The sequence below is a fragment of the Meriones unguiculatus genome, chromosome X, assembly GCF_030254825.1.
Source record: "Meriones unguiculatus strain TT.TT164.6M chromosome X, Bangor_MerUng_6.1, whole genome shotgun sequence".
Classification (NCBI taxonomy): Eukaryota; Metazoa; Chordata; class Mammalia; order Rodentia; family Muridae; genus Meriones; species Meriones unguiculatus.
Genome location: NC_083369.1, coordinates 56721196 through 56737991, shown reverse-complemented (window position 1 = coordinate 56737991; position 16796 = coordinate 56721196). Strand labels below are relative to the sequence as shown.

General features: G+C 39.4%; 1 protein-coding gene across 3 annotated transcripts in view; it reads left to right on the top strand.

Annotated features, from left to right (window-relative positions):
• The first annotated feature begins 230 nt into the window (after nucleotides 1-230).
• Nucleotides 231-16796, top strand: part of Nox1 (NADPH oxidase 1) — a 56529-nt gene continuing 39963 nt past the window's right edge. For 2 of the 3 annotated variants that reach the window (XM_060375552.1, XM_060375553.1), the window contains exons 1-2: nucleotides 270-314; nucleotides 5905-6000. In XM_060375552.1, the coding sequence (XP_060231535.1) occupies nucleotides 270-314; nucleotides 5905-6000 (141 nt within the window). Of the gene's footprint in view, nucleotides 315-5904; nucleotides 6001-16796 lie in introns of all 3 variants that reach the window. The other variant, XM_060375554.1, reaches the window with a different exon arrangement.

Sequence of the window (16796 nt, the reverse complement as noted above, 5' to 3'; positions counted from 1 at the left end):
GACTGATATTTCCTGAATGGGTGAAAACCTCCCCAGGGAAAACCCCTGTGGTTGTCATAGGCAGGGCTTGTCTACCTAAGCTGATAACACAGTTCCGTCTAGAGGAGAAAGGCAGAATACACTTATTCATTTTTGGAAGCTTTGTGAGTAGGTGTGTATTTTGGCATCATAAAGATTCATAGACCTTGAGCTGGACAGAATTCTGTATCGTGAAGGATCTCTCCAGAATCCAGATTGCTCCTAGGGAGGCTCCAAACCTCCACTTGACAATGGGAAACTGGCTGGTTAACCACTGGCTCTCAGTGTTGTTTCTGGTAAGTGGTATTTTATTTCCTATTAATTATGAATATTAGGGTGAGAAGACATAATGTTCGTTAATATTTGTGGAGTTATTTAAAAGAGAAAGTGAGTATAGCAATTATTTTCATTTAACAAAACTAGTTATCATTTAGAAAAAAACAAAACAAAACAAAAAAACACCTCCAGGCCAGATGAGAGAACAAAGCCAAATGATTTGCAGTTGTTCATGTCGCCAAATCAAGAGGATTTGCAGTTGAAACCTGTTTTCACTCTTTTTCCTCTTTTCTGTCTTATTTACAAACTATTGACATTGAGCCTTCATTTCTCTCTATCTTCCCTATATTGCTGCCAACAAGATTTCATAAAATAATTGAATGGTTGAGATGAAAGTGATCTTTGAGTGCATCTTGACCCAGAAATGGTCAATAAAATAGAAATGTGAGTCACTTGCAGAATTTCTAAATTATCTCATACTTGTGATGAAGAGAATAAAAAGAAACATGAAATCTGAGCAATGTAATTCATAGATATTCCTTCAGTATGCTACCAATATAGACAATATCAATATAATTTCTATTGTTTGATTGTTTCTAGGTCTTTGGATGATCATATGTATTTTAGATGCATAGCACATGTCAATCAAAATTAACCACATTTCAAGTGTTTCATAACTCTACACTGATAGTTACCTATTGCATTACACAGAGCACATATAAAACAATCTCCTGAGTCTTATGAAGGAAATCAATCCAGATGACACACAGTGATTTGGAAAACTGACTCAAACCCACTTCATTGGTACTGACGCCAGAACTTGTTCACCATTTCACTTACACAAAATCATTTTCTAAACACACACACACACATACACGCACACACACACACACGCACCACCCATTTTCTTACATCATTCTTCCTACATTTGTGAGTCACACCTAAGTATGAGGCTTCCATGTCCTTCCATGCTCTTCTAGTATTTTATTTCTTTCCTGAAGCTCTTGCTTTGTTTCTATTGCTTTTTTTTCAAAAAGACTTTTCAGGTGCCACAGAAGAAAAGTAAGCAGTGCCATTGGAAGGATTTTTATTTAACATTTAATGAAAAGCAAAGAGCTTGTTTTAATCAGGGTATCTCATGATTTATATTTTTAATACTCAATGTCTGGTTTAGTTCCTTCTGCACTATAACTGAGAGATCATTATCTTAGGAGGCAGGAAATCTGGCAAGTACTTTCAGTTCTGCTACTGGATGACCTTGACCAAATATTTATTCTTTCCAGTCTTCAGGTCCAATATAGTGTGGGTGGTGATAGATTAGCTGGTGGGAAAATGGGTGACTAAGTGAACTGATTAGCTTTGGATAAAGGCTATTTGGTGCTCTAAAAGCCACTCCCGCCATTACCCCTTTATTGTTTTTTGGTTTTTTTTTTTTTTTTTTGGTTTTTTTTTTTTTTTTTTGGTTAGGGAGATTCATCACTTACATGGATGAGTCATATTTAACTCTCTGGCTTCTATTTTCCACCCTGTCTTCCGCAGCCCTGCTGGCAGGCTCAACTTCTTACTATTTCTGGCATGTACTATTTTTAAATAATAAATTACTAAAAAATATGTTGACTTCTTTTTCTTCCCAGGTCTTACACTTCACCTTCTTTTTCATCTACAGTGACTCCTAGATGTTTCTGCATTTCACTTACCTTGCCTACAGGTGTCAATAGGCTGATATATAGTTTTGTGTTCCTGTGTCCATTTTATATCCTGAAATATTTCTGATCCCCCCCAAATGTGCTTTTCTTTCTGTTCACCAAATTCATTTTCCTCATTAGAAAATTTCAGTAGGGACTGTCTCTGACACTGTTGTCTGCCTTTGGAGCCCTTTCCCCCTAGTTGGAATGCTTCTTCTATCCTCAGTGCTAGCAGATGCCCTTGGTCCTGCTGTGACTTGAGGCACCAGGGCATGTTGGCATCCCCCTTTTTTCCCCTCCCCTTCTCTGAGAAGGAGAGGGTAGAGTATGGGGATAGGAGGGAATCAGAGTAGAAGGGAGGAAAGAGGGGTCTAGGATTAGGCTTTAAAGTGATGAAAGAAAGAAAGAAAGAAAGAAAGAAAGAAAGAAAGAAAGAAAGAAAGAAATGGAAAAAAATATTGTATTTACATTATTCCCCTCTCCTCCCTCCAGCTCCTCCCATACACCCTGCACTCATCAAATTCATAATCTCTTATTCTTTAATTATTCTTGAAATAGCTATAGATTTCAATTTTCCTTTTCCACTGACATCAAAGAGTCTCTAAAAGACATTCAACGCTGAAAAAGGATTCTGGGAAAAGGAGTCAGGAAGGAGTTGAATGGATGTCATTCCTATTGTCCCAGCTTCTTGGGAAGCTGAGTTGAAAGGATAGTCTAAACCTAGGTAGCTCAAGACTAGCTTGGGCAAAACCAGCTGCAATGAGACCACATCTCGCACAAACATAAAAGAAGAGAAGGAAAGAAGGGAGCAAGGGGGAGCAAAAGACAAAAGAAGAAAGAAAGGAGAGAAAGAGAGAGAGATTTTGGTAGTAATGGAACTTAAACCTTGTATTAGCATTTATTAAGCTCCTACTATACGCAAAGCATTGTATTACTTAGCATGCATTAGTTTTTTTTTTTAATTATTTATTTTTTTGTTTTGTTTTGTTTTGTTTTTTCTGTTCTGAAGCATTAGGTTTTTTAAATTTTTATTTTTATTAATTACAGTTTATTCACTTTGTATCCCCCTGTAGCTCCCTCTCTCTTCCCCTCCGAATCCCACCCTCCCTCCCCCTTCTCCACCCATGCCCATCCCCCAGGCCACTGTTAGGTGAGGTATTCCTCTGCTTCCTTCTGATCCGAGTCTATCAGGTCTCATCAGGACTGGCTGCATTGTTTTCCTCTGTGTCCTGGTAAGTTGCTCCTCCATCAGGGGGAGGTGATCAAAGAGCAGGCGAATCAGTTCATGTGAGAGACAGTCCCTGTTCCCATTACTATGGAACCCACATGGACACTGAACTGTCATGGGCTACATCTGTGCAATGGTTCTAGGTTATCTCCATGAAGGGTCCTTGGTTGGAATATCAGTCTCAGAAAAGATCCTTGTGCTCACATTTTTTTTTTCTCTCCATGTGGAGCTCCTGTTTCCTCCAGGTCTATCTATCTCCTTCTTTCACGAGATTCCCTGCACTCTGCCCAAAGTTTGGCTGTGAGTCTCAGCATTTGCTATGATCCCTGCAGGGTAGAGTCTTTCAGAGTCCCTCTGTGGTAAGCTCCTGTCCTGTTCCCTGTTTTCTGCCTCTTCCGATGTCCATACCATTTGCCTTTCTGAATGAGGATTGATCATCTTACCAAGGGTCCTTGTTGGTTAACTTATTTAGGTATACTGATTTTAGTATGATTGTATTGTATTATATGTCTAATATCCACTTATAAGTGAGTATATACCATGTGTGTCTTTCTGCTTCTGGGATACCACACTCAGGATGATCTTTTCTAGTTGCCACTATTTGCATGCAAATTTCATGATTTCCTTGTTTTTAATTGTTGAGCAGTATTCCATTGTGTAGATGTACCACAATTTCTGTATCCATTCCTCAACTGAGGGGCATCTGGGTTGTTTCCAGATTCTGGCTATTACAAGTAAAGCTGTTATGAACATGGATATCCTGATTGTATACTTGAGCATATTTTGTATATATGCCTAGGAGTGGTATAGCTGGATCTTGAGGTAGCACTATTCCTAATTGTCTGAGAAAGTGCCAGATTAATTTCCAGAGTGGTTATACAAGTTCATGTTCCCACCAGCAATGGAGGAAGGTTCCCTTTTCTCCACATCTTCTCCAGCATATGTTGCCACTTAAGTTTTTGATCTTAGCCATTCTGCTGGGTGAAAAAATGAAATTTCAGGGTCGTTTTAATTTGCATTTCCCTGATACCTAAGGATGTTGAGCATTTCTTTAAGTGTTTCTCTGCCATTCGGTATTCCTCAATTGATAATTCTCTGTTTAGCTCTATATCCCATTTTTTTAATTGGATTACTTGTTGCTGTTTAACTTCTTGAGTTCTTTATATATTCTGGATATTAGCCCTCTGTCAGAAATAGGGTTAGTGGAGATCCTTTCCCAGTCTGTAGGCAGTTGCTTTGTTCTGATGACAGTGTCCTTTGCTCTACCGAGAAGCTTTTCAGTTTCATGACATCCCATTTATTGATTGTTGATCTTAGAGCCTGTGCTGTTGGTGTTCTGTTCAGGAAGTTGTCTCCTGTGCCAATGAGCTCAAGGCTCTTCCCCACTTTTTCTTCTAACAGGTTCAGTGTGTCTGGTTTTATATTGAGGCCTTTGATCTATTTAGAATTTAATTTTGTGCCGGGTGATAAGTATGGATCTATTTGCATTTTTCTACATCTAGATATCCAGTTAGCAAGTCATACACACTACTATGAGGTAAACGCCTCATTTTCCAGGTGAAAGAACTGATCCAAGAATTTAAATCACATATCTAAGGATGCAGAACTACTAAGTGATGGCACTAGAATTTGAGCCTCAGGTGTCTGACTCCAACATTACACTTAGAACCGCTTTACTGTACTGCAACAGGTCTATGAGTGGTCTGTATCTAGAAAATATGAATGGGCCACACACCAGGTTAATACCTTTACTTGTGGGCTGAAAGGATTCTTAGTGATTTGGGGTCAGGGGTATATAAAAAAGCATCCCAGTTCTACAGAGATCTGCTACGATGCAGACTAACACCTCCGAATTTGGAGTAGAGCTCTGTTGGTTCATCTCCATGGCAACACACAGTGTGTTCCAGATTGTCCCCTTAGCCACTGTGAAGAGGTTTGGACAGGCACACCTAATCCTCAGAGCTCCCAAAGTCCAAAACAATAGGTTAATTTGCAAAAAGTTTCACAACCTAAAAGCAGGAAAATATATGTCCGTGTGTAATTAAAGAGGCAGACTCATTTGGGAATGGTTTAGTCTTTTTTCCAGTGGGCATTTCTTAAAGATGCTAAATTTATTCTTTGTTTCTTCAAAAATTCATATGTTTACTTAGTGCCATCTTTTAGGTGCAATAGTTTGAAAGCTCCAGTCTGTCAGGGAACTGGCAAACGTTTTTAAAGAAGTCAAGCTACATATTTTAAGCTTTTGCAAGCTATTTGGTTTTTGTTCCAGCTACTCAACTTCACCATAGAATGATGAACCATCCATAAGCAATTATAGATAAGAATTGACCTTCCAACCTCACTTTGTATATAGTCAAAGACATTTGAGTTTCATATAATTTTTATGTCATGACATTATTCTTTTGATGTTTTTCATCATTTAAAGGGAAAAAGGCAAACACTTAGTTTTTAAGACATAGAAAACTGGTGATGAACCACATGTAGGCCATGGGCCTCAACTTGCTGATCCTGCTCATTAGCATCTACTGTCTGAGTTCGTTTACTCTGAAATGAAAGGACATTAAATACTGGTGTGGTTGTATTAATTCAGAGTGAAAATAGATGAACACAAAATGCTCAAGATGTCCATATTATTTCCTATATTTTCAGTACACCTTTCCCAATTCTCCCATATTCCTTGTTTGTTTTTTCTTCTAGGTTTCTTGGTTGGGGCTGAACATTTTTCTGTTTTTGTATGCCTTCCTGAATTATGAGAAGTCTGACAAATACTATTACACAAGAGAAATTCTTGGGGTGAGTATTGTACTGTGATGTAGAGATGTCATTTTTTTTTTCTTTTAAAGATGTATTTTTACTATGTGGTCCATAATGGCCTAGCTCTTGTAATCCCTTTGCCTCAACCTCCCAAACAGCTGAGATTATAGGCATGTGTCACCAGGCCTGGCTATTGTTTGTTGTCGTTTGTTAAAATCTTTCATTTCTGGTTCTTCCCTACCCAATGCTTTGATTTCTTCTGGGAATAGGTTAACCAGGAGTGGGGGAGGGGAATGCAGGATGCTCATTGAAATTTGAATTTCAGATAAATGATGAGTCTTTTTGATAGATATACACTCCAATTATATGCGTAAGTATACAAAAATATCCTTGTAAAGTTCCGTGGTTTTTTTTGTTGTTGTTTTGTTTTGAGACAGGGTCTCCTCATCTGCCTCTTAGCCTTCAGAAGGCTGGGGTTAAAGGTGTATAACACCATGCTTGGCTTTATATGAAGTTCTAACTTAAGTGAACATGCAGTATTTTTACTTGCTACATCTGACAATGGGTGTACTTCTCAGATCCAATAAGGAAAACTATTAGGCAGCGATTTGTAGCTGGTTTCTCAAAGCTCAGGTGATTCTACAGGGTGCCAGAAGGCTACTCAGATAGAGCTCCTGTCTCTGCTTCCACTTTGGCCAGAGCAGCTGTCAGAGTCATATGATTTTAAGGAAGAGTTTGCTGAACTATAGATATAAATTGTAGGACACTTGCCTAGTATGTTCAAAGCCTGGGTTCAATTCCCAGAGCTACAAAATAATGTTTTGAAAATGATAAGGAATAAATAAAGACAAATAAAAAAGAAAACAGAGAAATTAAAAAGAAAATTTTGGTTGGAGTTTGGGAGATGGGTAAAGGCAATTGCTATTAAGTCTGATTACCTGAGTCTGAAACCTGAGGCTCACAAGTTAGAAGAACTGACCCCTATAAGTTGTCCTTGGAATGTGCGCATGCGCGTGTGCGCGCGCACGTGCACACACACACACACACACACACACACACACACACACCTTTTCTTACATTATTAAATTCTATATCAATTATTTCACCTGTAAAATAAGGTATCTACCTCATAGCAGTGTTGTGGTTGTCTCAAGAACTAAGGCATGTGAGGTAATACAGTGTTTTTTTTTGAGGGGGGGGAGGGTTTCTCTATGTATCAGCTCTGGCTGTTCTGGACTTACTTTGTAGACCAGGCTAGTTTTGAACTCACAGAGATCCACCTGCCTATGCCTTCTGAGTGCTGGAATCAAAGGCATGTGTCACCATGCCTGGCTATACAATGCTTTGTGTATAGTATGAGCTTAATAAAAGCTAACTATAGAGTTGAAGTTCCATTACTACCAAAATAGCTTGCTTTCTTTTGTAATTGTTTGTTAAAATCTTCTGTTTCATTTGCAAGTGGATATCAAATGTAGATTGCTTCTGGGTTAGGGATGGATGCATGTGCCCACTTCTCCTTTCAGCTTTAGAACGCCATCTGGTACAGACATGTACAAGCAGATAAATGTAATTAAAAATTAAAAGAAAACTTAGAAAGCACAGGTTTAATGCATTCCTGTGAAAAAGAGGGCTACTTAGGGGTTTCAGAGGATGGAAGGGAGATGTGTGCTGTTGCAGAACCCAAGGCCGACAGAAAAGTTGGATTATCTCAGGGTAAGAACAGAAATGAGAAGGCTGGAAAGGTGACAGATCAAGTACAGACAAGGGGGACAGAGCTAGCTGTATGCACAGGTGTGGAGGTGGCCAGGAGGAAACCTGGAGGTGAGGCACTTTTTCCTAGAGTGGCACACCGAGGCGTGGCCTGCTTAGAACAGCAAACTTGCTTTCCACGTCTCTGGATCATGGAGTAACAGATAGGGGATTTGTTAACACACTTTCATCTTGATGGATCTTTATTTCACTAGCTTTCTATAAAGACTCACTCAATGTTGTTAGGCAGCTCTCCTTTAGAAAAGTGGTTTTCTCATTATAATCAAAGAACACATGCTGAGAGCACAATGAATTTTAATGTTTTGTTCATTGCTTATTTCATCCTGCAGTTTTCTGTTTTAAAAGTTTATTCTCTACCCCGTTTAGAAACTCAAACTCCAAGAGAAGTGTTAATTTGTCTTAAAATAGCTTAATATTAATAGAAAGATGCAATAAATATGACTAGTTATTAAGAACTAACTTACTTCATGACCAAAGTCAGTTGCAGAGAAATGATTCATACTGATATCCTGTGGCTGTTTTGATTTTTTAAACCCTTTTGAAAATGAATTATAGACATAGAGAACCATTCAGGAATCTCATGAAGACACTAAACTTAAAACCATACTATATACACAAAGTAACTGTAGGGTAAAAAGGAGAGAAATATATTAATATATATTTAATTTATATATTTACATATAGAAATTAAAAAAAATAAAAGTAAGAAAAAACGATGTTTTAAAAGTTCTGACAGATCATTATGAGGTAAAGAACTTCCAAAGCTGACACTGAGTTTGTCTTTTGTTAACATCTACTGCTGGGGATGCAGAATGCCCTTGAAGGTAGTTTGTTTTCCTAGCTCTTCATTTTGTTTTTGACTCTTCATTTGTTAATGGCTATCAGTTGGACACAGCTTCTAGGTAGGGATGGGGACATGTGTCCACTTTTGCTTTCAGCTCTAGGACCCTATCTGGTGCAGATTTGTGCAGAGGCTGGGCACGCGGCTTCAATCTCTGTGAGTTCATATGTGTAATGATCCTGTTGCTTTAGAGTTCTTTGTTTCCTTGGTGACCTCCATCTCCTCTGATTCTTATACTATTTTTTGCCCCCTCTTCCACCAGGTTTTCTGAGCTCTGAAGGGAGGGATTTGATGGAGACATCCTGTTTACAACTGTTTGTGTGGCTTTTCTTGGGCTCCTTTTCATCTGTTTCTTTTATCTTATTCCACTGTATTAGTTTTTGTTTTATCTTATCATCATATTGCATTATAGTATATTCACTTAGAAGCCTACTTATTTTCAAATGAGATACAGAAAGGAGGTGTTGAATCTGGAGTAGAAGGAAGGTGGGGAAGAACTGCGAGGAGAATGGGGAAGATTAACTGTAATCAAAATATATTATCTGAGGGAAAATCCATTTTCAATAAAAGGAAAAATAAAAATGAATTATAATAATGCTATTTTCAATGAGATCAAAGTGTGTCAGTAACATGTAAAAATCCCTCCTATCCTACTCCCCAGAGACCACCACTATTAATAGCTTGTATGTGTAAACAGCCATGCTGACATATTCACAAATACGTGAGGCACACATTCTGTTTTTGTTCCAAGGTAAGTAATGTTTACTTACTTTTGAATTTCTTTCTTTCTTTCTTTCTTTCTTTCTTTCTTTCTTTCTTTCTTTCTTTCTTTCTTTCTTTCTTTCTTTCTATTAATTACAACTTATTCACTTTGTATCTTGGCTGTAGGCCCCTCATCATCTCCTCCCAGTCTTACGCACCCTTTTCTTCTCCCCCTATGCCCCTTCCCTAATCCACTGATAGGGGAGGACCTCCTCCCCTTCTGTCTGATCCTAGCACATCAGGTCTCATCAGAGCTGGCTGATGTCATCTTCCTCTGTGGCCTGGCAAGGCTGAATTCCACAGGGAGAGGTGATCAAAGAGCCAGCCACTGAGTTCATGCCAGAGACAGACTCTGCTCCCCCTTTCTATGGAACCCACTTGAAGACTGAACTGGCTATGAACTACATTTGAATAGAGGTTGACCCATGGGGGTAGGTCCTCTCCATGCATGGTCCTTGGTTAGATTATCAGTCTCTGCAGGGTCCGCTGGGCCCAGGTTTGTTGGCTCTGTTGGTCTCCTTGCAGAAATCCTGTCCCCTCCAGGTCTTTCTATCCCCCTCTTCTTCCATAAGGTTCCCTGTACTCTGCCCAAAGTTCGGATATGTGTCTCAGTATCTTCTTCAATACCTTGATGGGTAGAGTCTTTCAAAGGCCCCCTATGGATGGCTCCTGTCCTGTTCTCTGTGTTCTACTTCCTATGTCTATCCTGTTTGCCCTTCTGAATGAGGTTTCAGCTACTACCCTAGGGTACTCCTGGCTGTTTAACTTCTTTAGGACTATAGATTTTAGTATGTTTATTCTATACACACACCAGAATGGCTAAGATAAAAAACTCAAGGGATGACACATGCTGGAGAAGTTGAGGAGAAAGAGGAACCCTCCTCCATTGCTGGTGGGAATGTAAACTTCCCTCCTTGTTGGTAGGAATATAACCTTGTACAACCACTTTGGAAATCAGCCTGGTGCTTTCTCAGAAAATTAGAAATAGTGCTATCTCAAGATCCAGCTATATCACTCCTAAGCATATTTCCGAAAGATGCTCAAGCATACAGCAACAACATTTGCTCAACTATGTTCACAGCAGCTTCACTCATAATTGCCAAAATCTGGAAATAACTTAGATGCCCCTCAGCTGAGGAATGGATACAGAAACTTTGGTAAATTTACGCAATGGAATACTATTCAGCAATTAAAAACAAGGAAATCATGAAACAATTTGCAGGTAAATGGATGGAACTAGAAAAGATCATCCTTAGTGAGGTAACCCAGAAGCAGAAAGACAAATATAGTATATACTCACTTCTTTTTTATTATTATTATTTTACTTTTTTATTTTTTCCAGGGTTGTTTTTCTTTTCCTTTTTTTTAATTAAATTTTATTTTATTAATTACACTTTTTCATTTTGTATCCCCCCATAAGCCTCTCCCTTCTCCCCTCGCGGTCCCATCCTCACTCCCCTTTCTTCACGAATGCCCCTCCCCAAGTCCACTGATAAGGGAGGTCCTCCTCTCCTTCCTTCTGATCTTAGTCTATCAGATCACATCAGGAGTGGCTGCATTGTCATCTTCTGTGGCCTGGTAAGGCTGCTCCCCCCTCAGGGGGAGGTGATCAAAGAGCAGGCCAATCAGATTACTTCAGAGGGGACATAATATTTTTTTTATTAATTACACTTTATTTACTTTGTATCCCCCCTGTAGTTCCCTCCCTCCTCTCCTCCCAATCCCTCCCTTCCTCCTTCTTCTCCACGCATACCCCTCCCCAAGTCCACTGGTAGAGGAGGTCTCCTTTCCTTCCTTCTGATCCTAGTATGTTAGGTCTCATCAGCAGTGACTGCATTGTCTTCCTCTGTGGCCTGGTAAGGCTGCTTCCCCCTCAGGGGGAGGAGATCAAAGAGCAGACCAATCAGTTCATGTCAGAGACAGTCCCTGTTCCTATTATTATGGAACCCACTTGGATACTTCACTGCCATGGTCTACATCTGTGTAGGGGTTCTAGGTTATCTCCATGCATGCTACTTGGTTAGAGTATCAGTCTCAGGGAAGACCCCTGTGCTCAGATTTTTTTATTCTGTTGCTCTCCTTGTGGAGTTCCTGTCTTCTCCAGATCTTACTATTTCCCACTTCTTTCATAAGATTCCCTGCACTCTGCCCAAAGGTTGCCCATAAGTCTCAGCATCTGCACTGAGAGTCTGCAGGGCAGAGCCTTTCAGAGGTCCTCTGTGGCAGGATCCTGCTTGTTCCCTCTTTTTTCCTTCTTCTGATGTCCAGCCTCTTTGCCTTTCTGGATAGGACTTGAGCATTTTAGCAAGAGTCCTCCCTCTTGATTAGTTTCTTTAGGTATACATATTTTAGTAGGTTTATCCTATATTATATGTCTATATGAGTGAGTATTGTGGTACATCTACACAATGGAATATTACTCAGCAATAAAAAACAAGGAAATCATGAAATTTGCAGGTAAATGGTGGGATCTGGAAAAGATCATCCTGAGTGAGCTATCCCAGAAGCAGAAATACGCACACGGTATATACTCACTCATATAGACATATAATATAGGAGTCCTCCCTCTTGATTAGTTTCTTTAGGTGTACAGATTTTAGTAGGTTTATCCTATATTATATGTCTATATGAGTGAGTATATACCATGTGTGTCTTTCTGCTTCTGGGATAGCTCACTCAGGATGATCTTTTCTAGGTCCCAGCATTTACCTGCAAATTTCATCATTTCCATGTTTTTTTATTGCTGAGTAGTATTCCATTGTGTAGATGTACCATACTTTCTGTATCCATTCCTCAGTTGAGGGGCACCTTGGCTGTTTCCAGCTTCTGGTTATTACAAATAAAGCTGCTGCAGACATGGTTGAGTAAATATCCTTATTGCGTACTTGAGCCTCTTTTGGATATATGCCTATAAATGGTATAGCTGGATCTTGAGGAAGCGCTATTCCTAAATGTCTGAGAAAGAGCCAGATTAATTTCCAGAGTGTTTGTACAAGTATACATTCCCACCAGCAGTGAAGGAGGATTCACCTTTCTCCACATCCTCTCCAGAATGTGTTGTCACTTGAGATTTTGATCTTAGCCACTCTGATGGGTGTAATGTGAAATCTCAGTGTCGTTTTGATTTGCATCTCCTTGATGATTAAGGACTTTGAGCATTTCTTTAAGTGTTTTTCTGCCATTTGATATTCCTCTATCGAGAATTCTCTGTTTAGTTCTGTTTCTCATTGTTTAATTAGATTACTTAATTTGTTGCTTTTTAACTTCTTTAGTTCTTTATATATACTGGATATTAGCCCTATGTCAGATATAGGTTTGGTGAAGATCCTTTCCCAATCTGTAGATAATCGTTTTGTTCTGATAACAGTGTCCTTTGTTTTACAGAAGCTTTTCAGTTTCATGAGGTCCCATTTATTGTTGCTCTTAGAGCCTGTGCTGTTGGTGTTCTGTTCAGGAAGTTTTCTCCTGTGCCAATGAGTTCCAGGTTCTTTCCCACTTTTTCTTCTAACAGGTTTAGTGTGTCTGGTTTTATATTTAGGTCTTTGATCCTCTTGGAGTTTAGTTTTGTGCAGGGTGATAAGTATGGGTCTATTTGCATTTTTCTACATGTAGATATCCAGTTAGACCAGCAACATTTGTTGAAGATGTTATCTTCATTCCTTTGTATTGGTTTAGCATCTTTGTCAAAAATCAGGTGTCCAATAAATGTGTGGGTTTATTTCTGGGTCTTCTATTTCATCCCATTGATCTACCAATATACTCACTTCTAAGTGGATATTAGCCCTATAGTATAGGATAAACTTACTTTTGAATTTTAATGTAATGAAAGTTGTTCCATTTTTAGTATATGTGGATACAAATAAAGTGGAATACACATATTGTTTTTTTTTAGTTCAGTCAGAAAGGTGACTACACTACAGATACTAGTTAGAAATCACTTCATACACTCAGTGTGTCTTAGATGTCTTTTTCTGTGAGTGTAGTGAAGCCACCTCATCCCAGCTTACAATCGAAAATATCTCTTCCCTACACTGCATTTAACTACATCAAGCTGGTATCTTCAAATCTGCCTTATTTTCATTATCCAAAGAGGCAGATAATGGAACTGGAGAGGCTTCATTTAACAGGCCTAAAACAGTCTGTGAACTCTTAGCAGAAAAAGCGACGAAAAAAAGATTCTCAGCTTCATATGGAGAAACAAAAAATCCAGAATCTCCAAAACAATCCTGTACAACAACAGATCATCTGGAGGTATCTCCATCCCTGATCTCAAGCTGTACTACAGAGCAATAGTAATAAAAACTGCATGGTATTGGCATAGAAACAGAAAGGAGGATCAATGGAACCGAATAGAAAACCCAGAAATAAACCCACACACCTATGAATATTCGATTTTTTAAAATTTTTTATTTAACTTTTATTAATTACACTTTATTCCTTTTGTATCCCCCCATAAGCCCCTCCCTCCTCTCCTCCCGGTCCCACCCTCCCCCCCTTTCTGCATGCATGCCTCTCCCCAAGTCTACTGATAGGGGAGGTCCTCCTCTCCTTCTTTCTGATCTTTTTTTTTTTTTTTTTTTTTTTTGTTCTTCTCAATGCAGTTTATTCAGGAACCTTGAACAATCTTCTGACCCTGGGGAAAGACAGCCCACAGCTTAAATAACCTCTGGGTAGCCAACCCCAGCGTGCCTCGTGGGCAATGCAGATAGGTCCACATACACGGAAGCAAGCTAGATCCTCAGCCTTAGCCAAATATGGAGTTGTTTGTGACAGAGAGCACTCACCATCGGGAAGGTGGAAGGCAGAAACCAGCTCCATCTTTAAGGAGCGGAAAAAAAGCCAAAACCATTCAATGGAAAAAAGCTAACATCTTCAACAGATGGTGCTGGTCTAACTGGGTGTCTACATGCAGAAAAATGAAAATAGATCCACATTTATCACCCTGCACAAAACTAAAGTCTAAGTGGATCAAAGACCTCAACCTAAAACCAGATACGCTAAGTCGTTTAGAAGAGAAAGTGGGGTATGATGATTAATCCTCATTTAGAAAGACAAATGGGATATGCATTGAATGTATGACAGGAGTCTACCGCAGAAGGCATCTGAAAGACTCTACCTAGCAGTGTTTCAAAGCAGACACTAAGACTCATAACCAAACCTTCGGCAGAGTACAGGGAATCATATGAAAGAAGGGGAGTTTGATGTGGAAAGGACAGGAGCTCCCCAAGGACCAAACATATCTGGGCACAGGGTCTTTTCTGAGATGGACACTCAACCAAAGACCATGAGTGGATATAACCTAGAACCTCTGCTCGGATGTGACCTGTGATAGCTCAGTAAGCAATTGGTTTCCTATAGTAAGAGGAACAAGGACTATTTCTAACAGGAACTCAATGGCAGGCTCTTTGACCTCCCCACCTCCCAAGGGAGGAGCAGTTCTGTTAGGCCACAGAGGAGGACTTTGCAGACAGTCCTAAAGATACCTGACAAAACAGAGTCATATGACAGAGGAGGAGGTCCTCCCCTATCAGTGGACTTGGAAAGGGGCAGAGAGGAGATGAGGGAGGGAGGGTGGGATTGGGGAGGGAATGAGGGAGCGGGATACAGCTGGGACACAGAGTTAACAAAAGGTAACTAATAAGAAAAATAAAATTAAAAAAAAGAAAAAAGAAAAAGAAACAAACCAAATGTAGTATATACACAAGAGAATGGTTTTTTTTCTTTCAACCATAAAGGAGAAACAGAACTGGATTATCTGCAGAAAAATTATTGCAACTGAAGATAATTATATTATGTAAATCACATCAGCCTCAGAAAGGCAAATGTGCAGTTTTCATTCATTGGCAGGTTTCAAGTTTTATGTGCATAAATAAAAGCACACTTGTATATATGACATGAAAGTAGAAGAAAAACTGTCTACTCTCTGGTAGGGGGCAAAGAATAATAAAAGGCAGGGAGAAGGATGAGAAAAAGAAAGGTAGTACGGTATGGGAATATGATCAACATACACTATACTTCTACAAAAGAAAACTTAAAAGTGAACAAATTTGAGTTTTTAAAATTTATTTATTGTTTTATTAATTACAGTTTATTCACTTTGTATCCAAGCTGTATCCCCCTTCCTAGTCCCCTCCCAACCTCACCCTCCCTCCCTTATCTCATCCCATGCCCCGCCCTAGTCCACTGATAGGGTAGGTCCTCATCCCCTTTTGATCCTAGTCTATCAGTTCTCATAAGGACTGGTTGCATTGTTTTCTTCTGTGGCCACTGAGTTCCTGTCAGAGATCGTCCCTGTTCCCATTACTAGGGAACCCACTTGGACACTGAGCTACCACAGGCTACATCTGTGCAGGCATTCTAAGTTAGCTCCATGAAGGGTCCTTGGTTGGAGTATTAATCTCAGAAAGGTCCTCTGTGCCCAGAATTTTTTTTTCTTTCCGTGCAGAGCTCCTGCCCCTCCAAATCTTTCTATCTCTCCCTTTATTTCATAAGGTTCCCTGCACTCTGCCCAAAGTTTGGCTATGAGTCTCAGCCTCTGCTTTGATACCTTGCAGGATAGAGACTTTCAGAGTCCCTCTATGGTAGGCTCCTGTCCTGTTCCCTGTTTTCTTCCTCTTCTGATATCAATCCCATTTGCCTTTCTGAATGAGGATTGAGCATCTTACCCAAGGGTGTCCTTCTTGCTTAGTTTCTTTAGGTGTACAGACTTTAGTATATTTATCCTATAATATATGTCTAATATCCATTTATGAGTGAGTATATACCGTGTGTGTCTTTCTGCTTCCCGGATACCACACTCAGGATGATCTTTTCTAGTTTGCATGCAAATTTTATGATTTCCTTGTTTTTAACTGCTGAGTAGTATTCCATCATTTAAATGTAACACAATTTATGTATCCATTCCTCAACTGAGGAACATTTGTGTTGTTTCCAGCTTTTGGCTATTAGAAATAAAGCTGCTATGAATATGGCTAAGCAAATGTCCTTGTTGTATACTTGAACACATTTTGGATATATGCCTAGGAGTGGTATAGCTGGATCTTGAGGTAGCACTATTCCTAATTGTCTGAGAAAGAGCCAGATTAATTTCCAAAATGGTTGTGCAAGTTTACATTCCCACCAGCAATGGAGGAGGGTTCCCCTTTCTCCACATCCTCTCCAGCATGTGTTGTCTCTTGAGTTTTTGATCTTAGCCATTCTGATGGGTGTAAGGTGAAATTTCAGGATTGTTTTGATTTACATTTCCCTGATAGCTAAGGATATTGAGCATTTCTTTAAGTGTTTCTCTGCCATTCGATATTCCTCTATTGAGAATTCTCTGTTTAGCTCTGTTCCCCTTTTTAATTGGATTGCTTGATTTTTTGCTGTTTAACTTCTTGAGTTCTTTATATATTCTGCATATTAGCTCTTTGTCAGATATAGGATTTGTGAAGATTCCTTCCCAATCTGTAGGCTGTCGTTT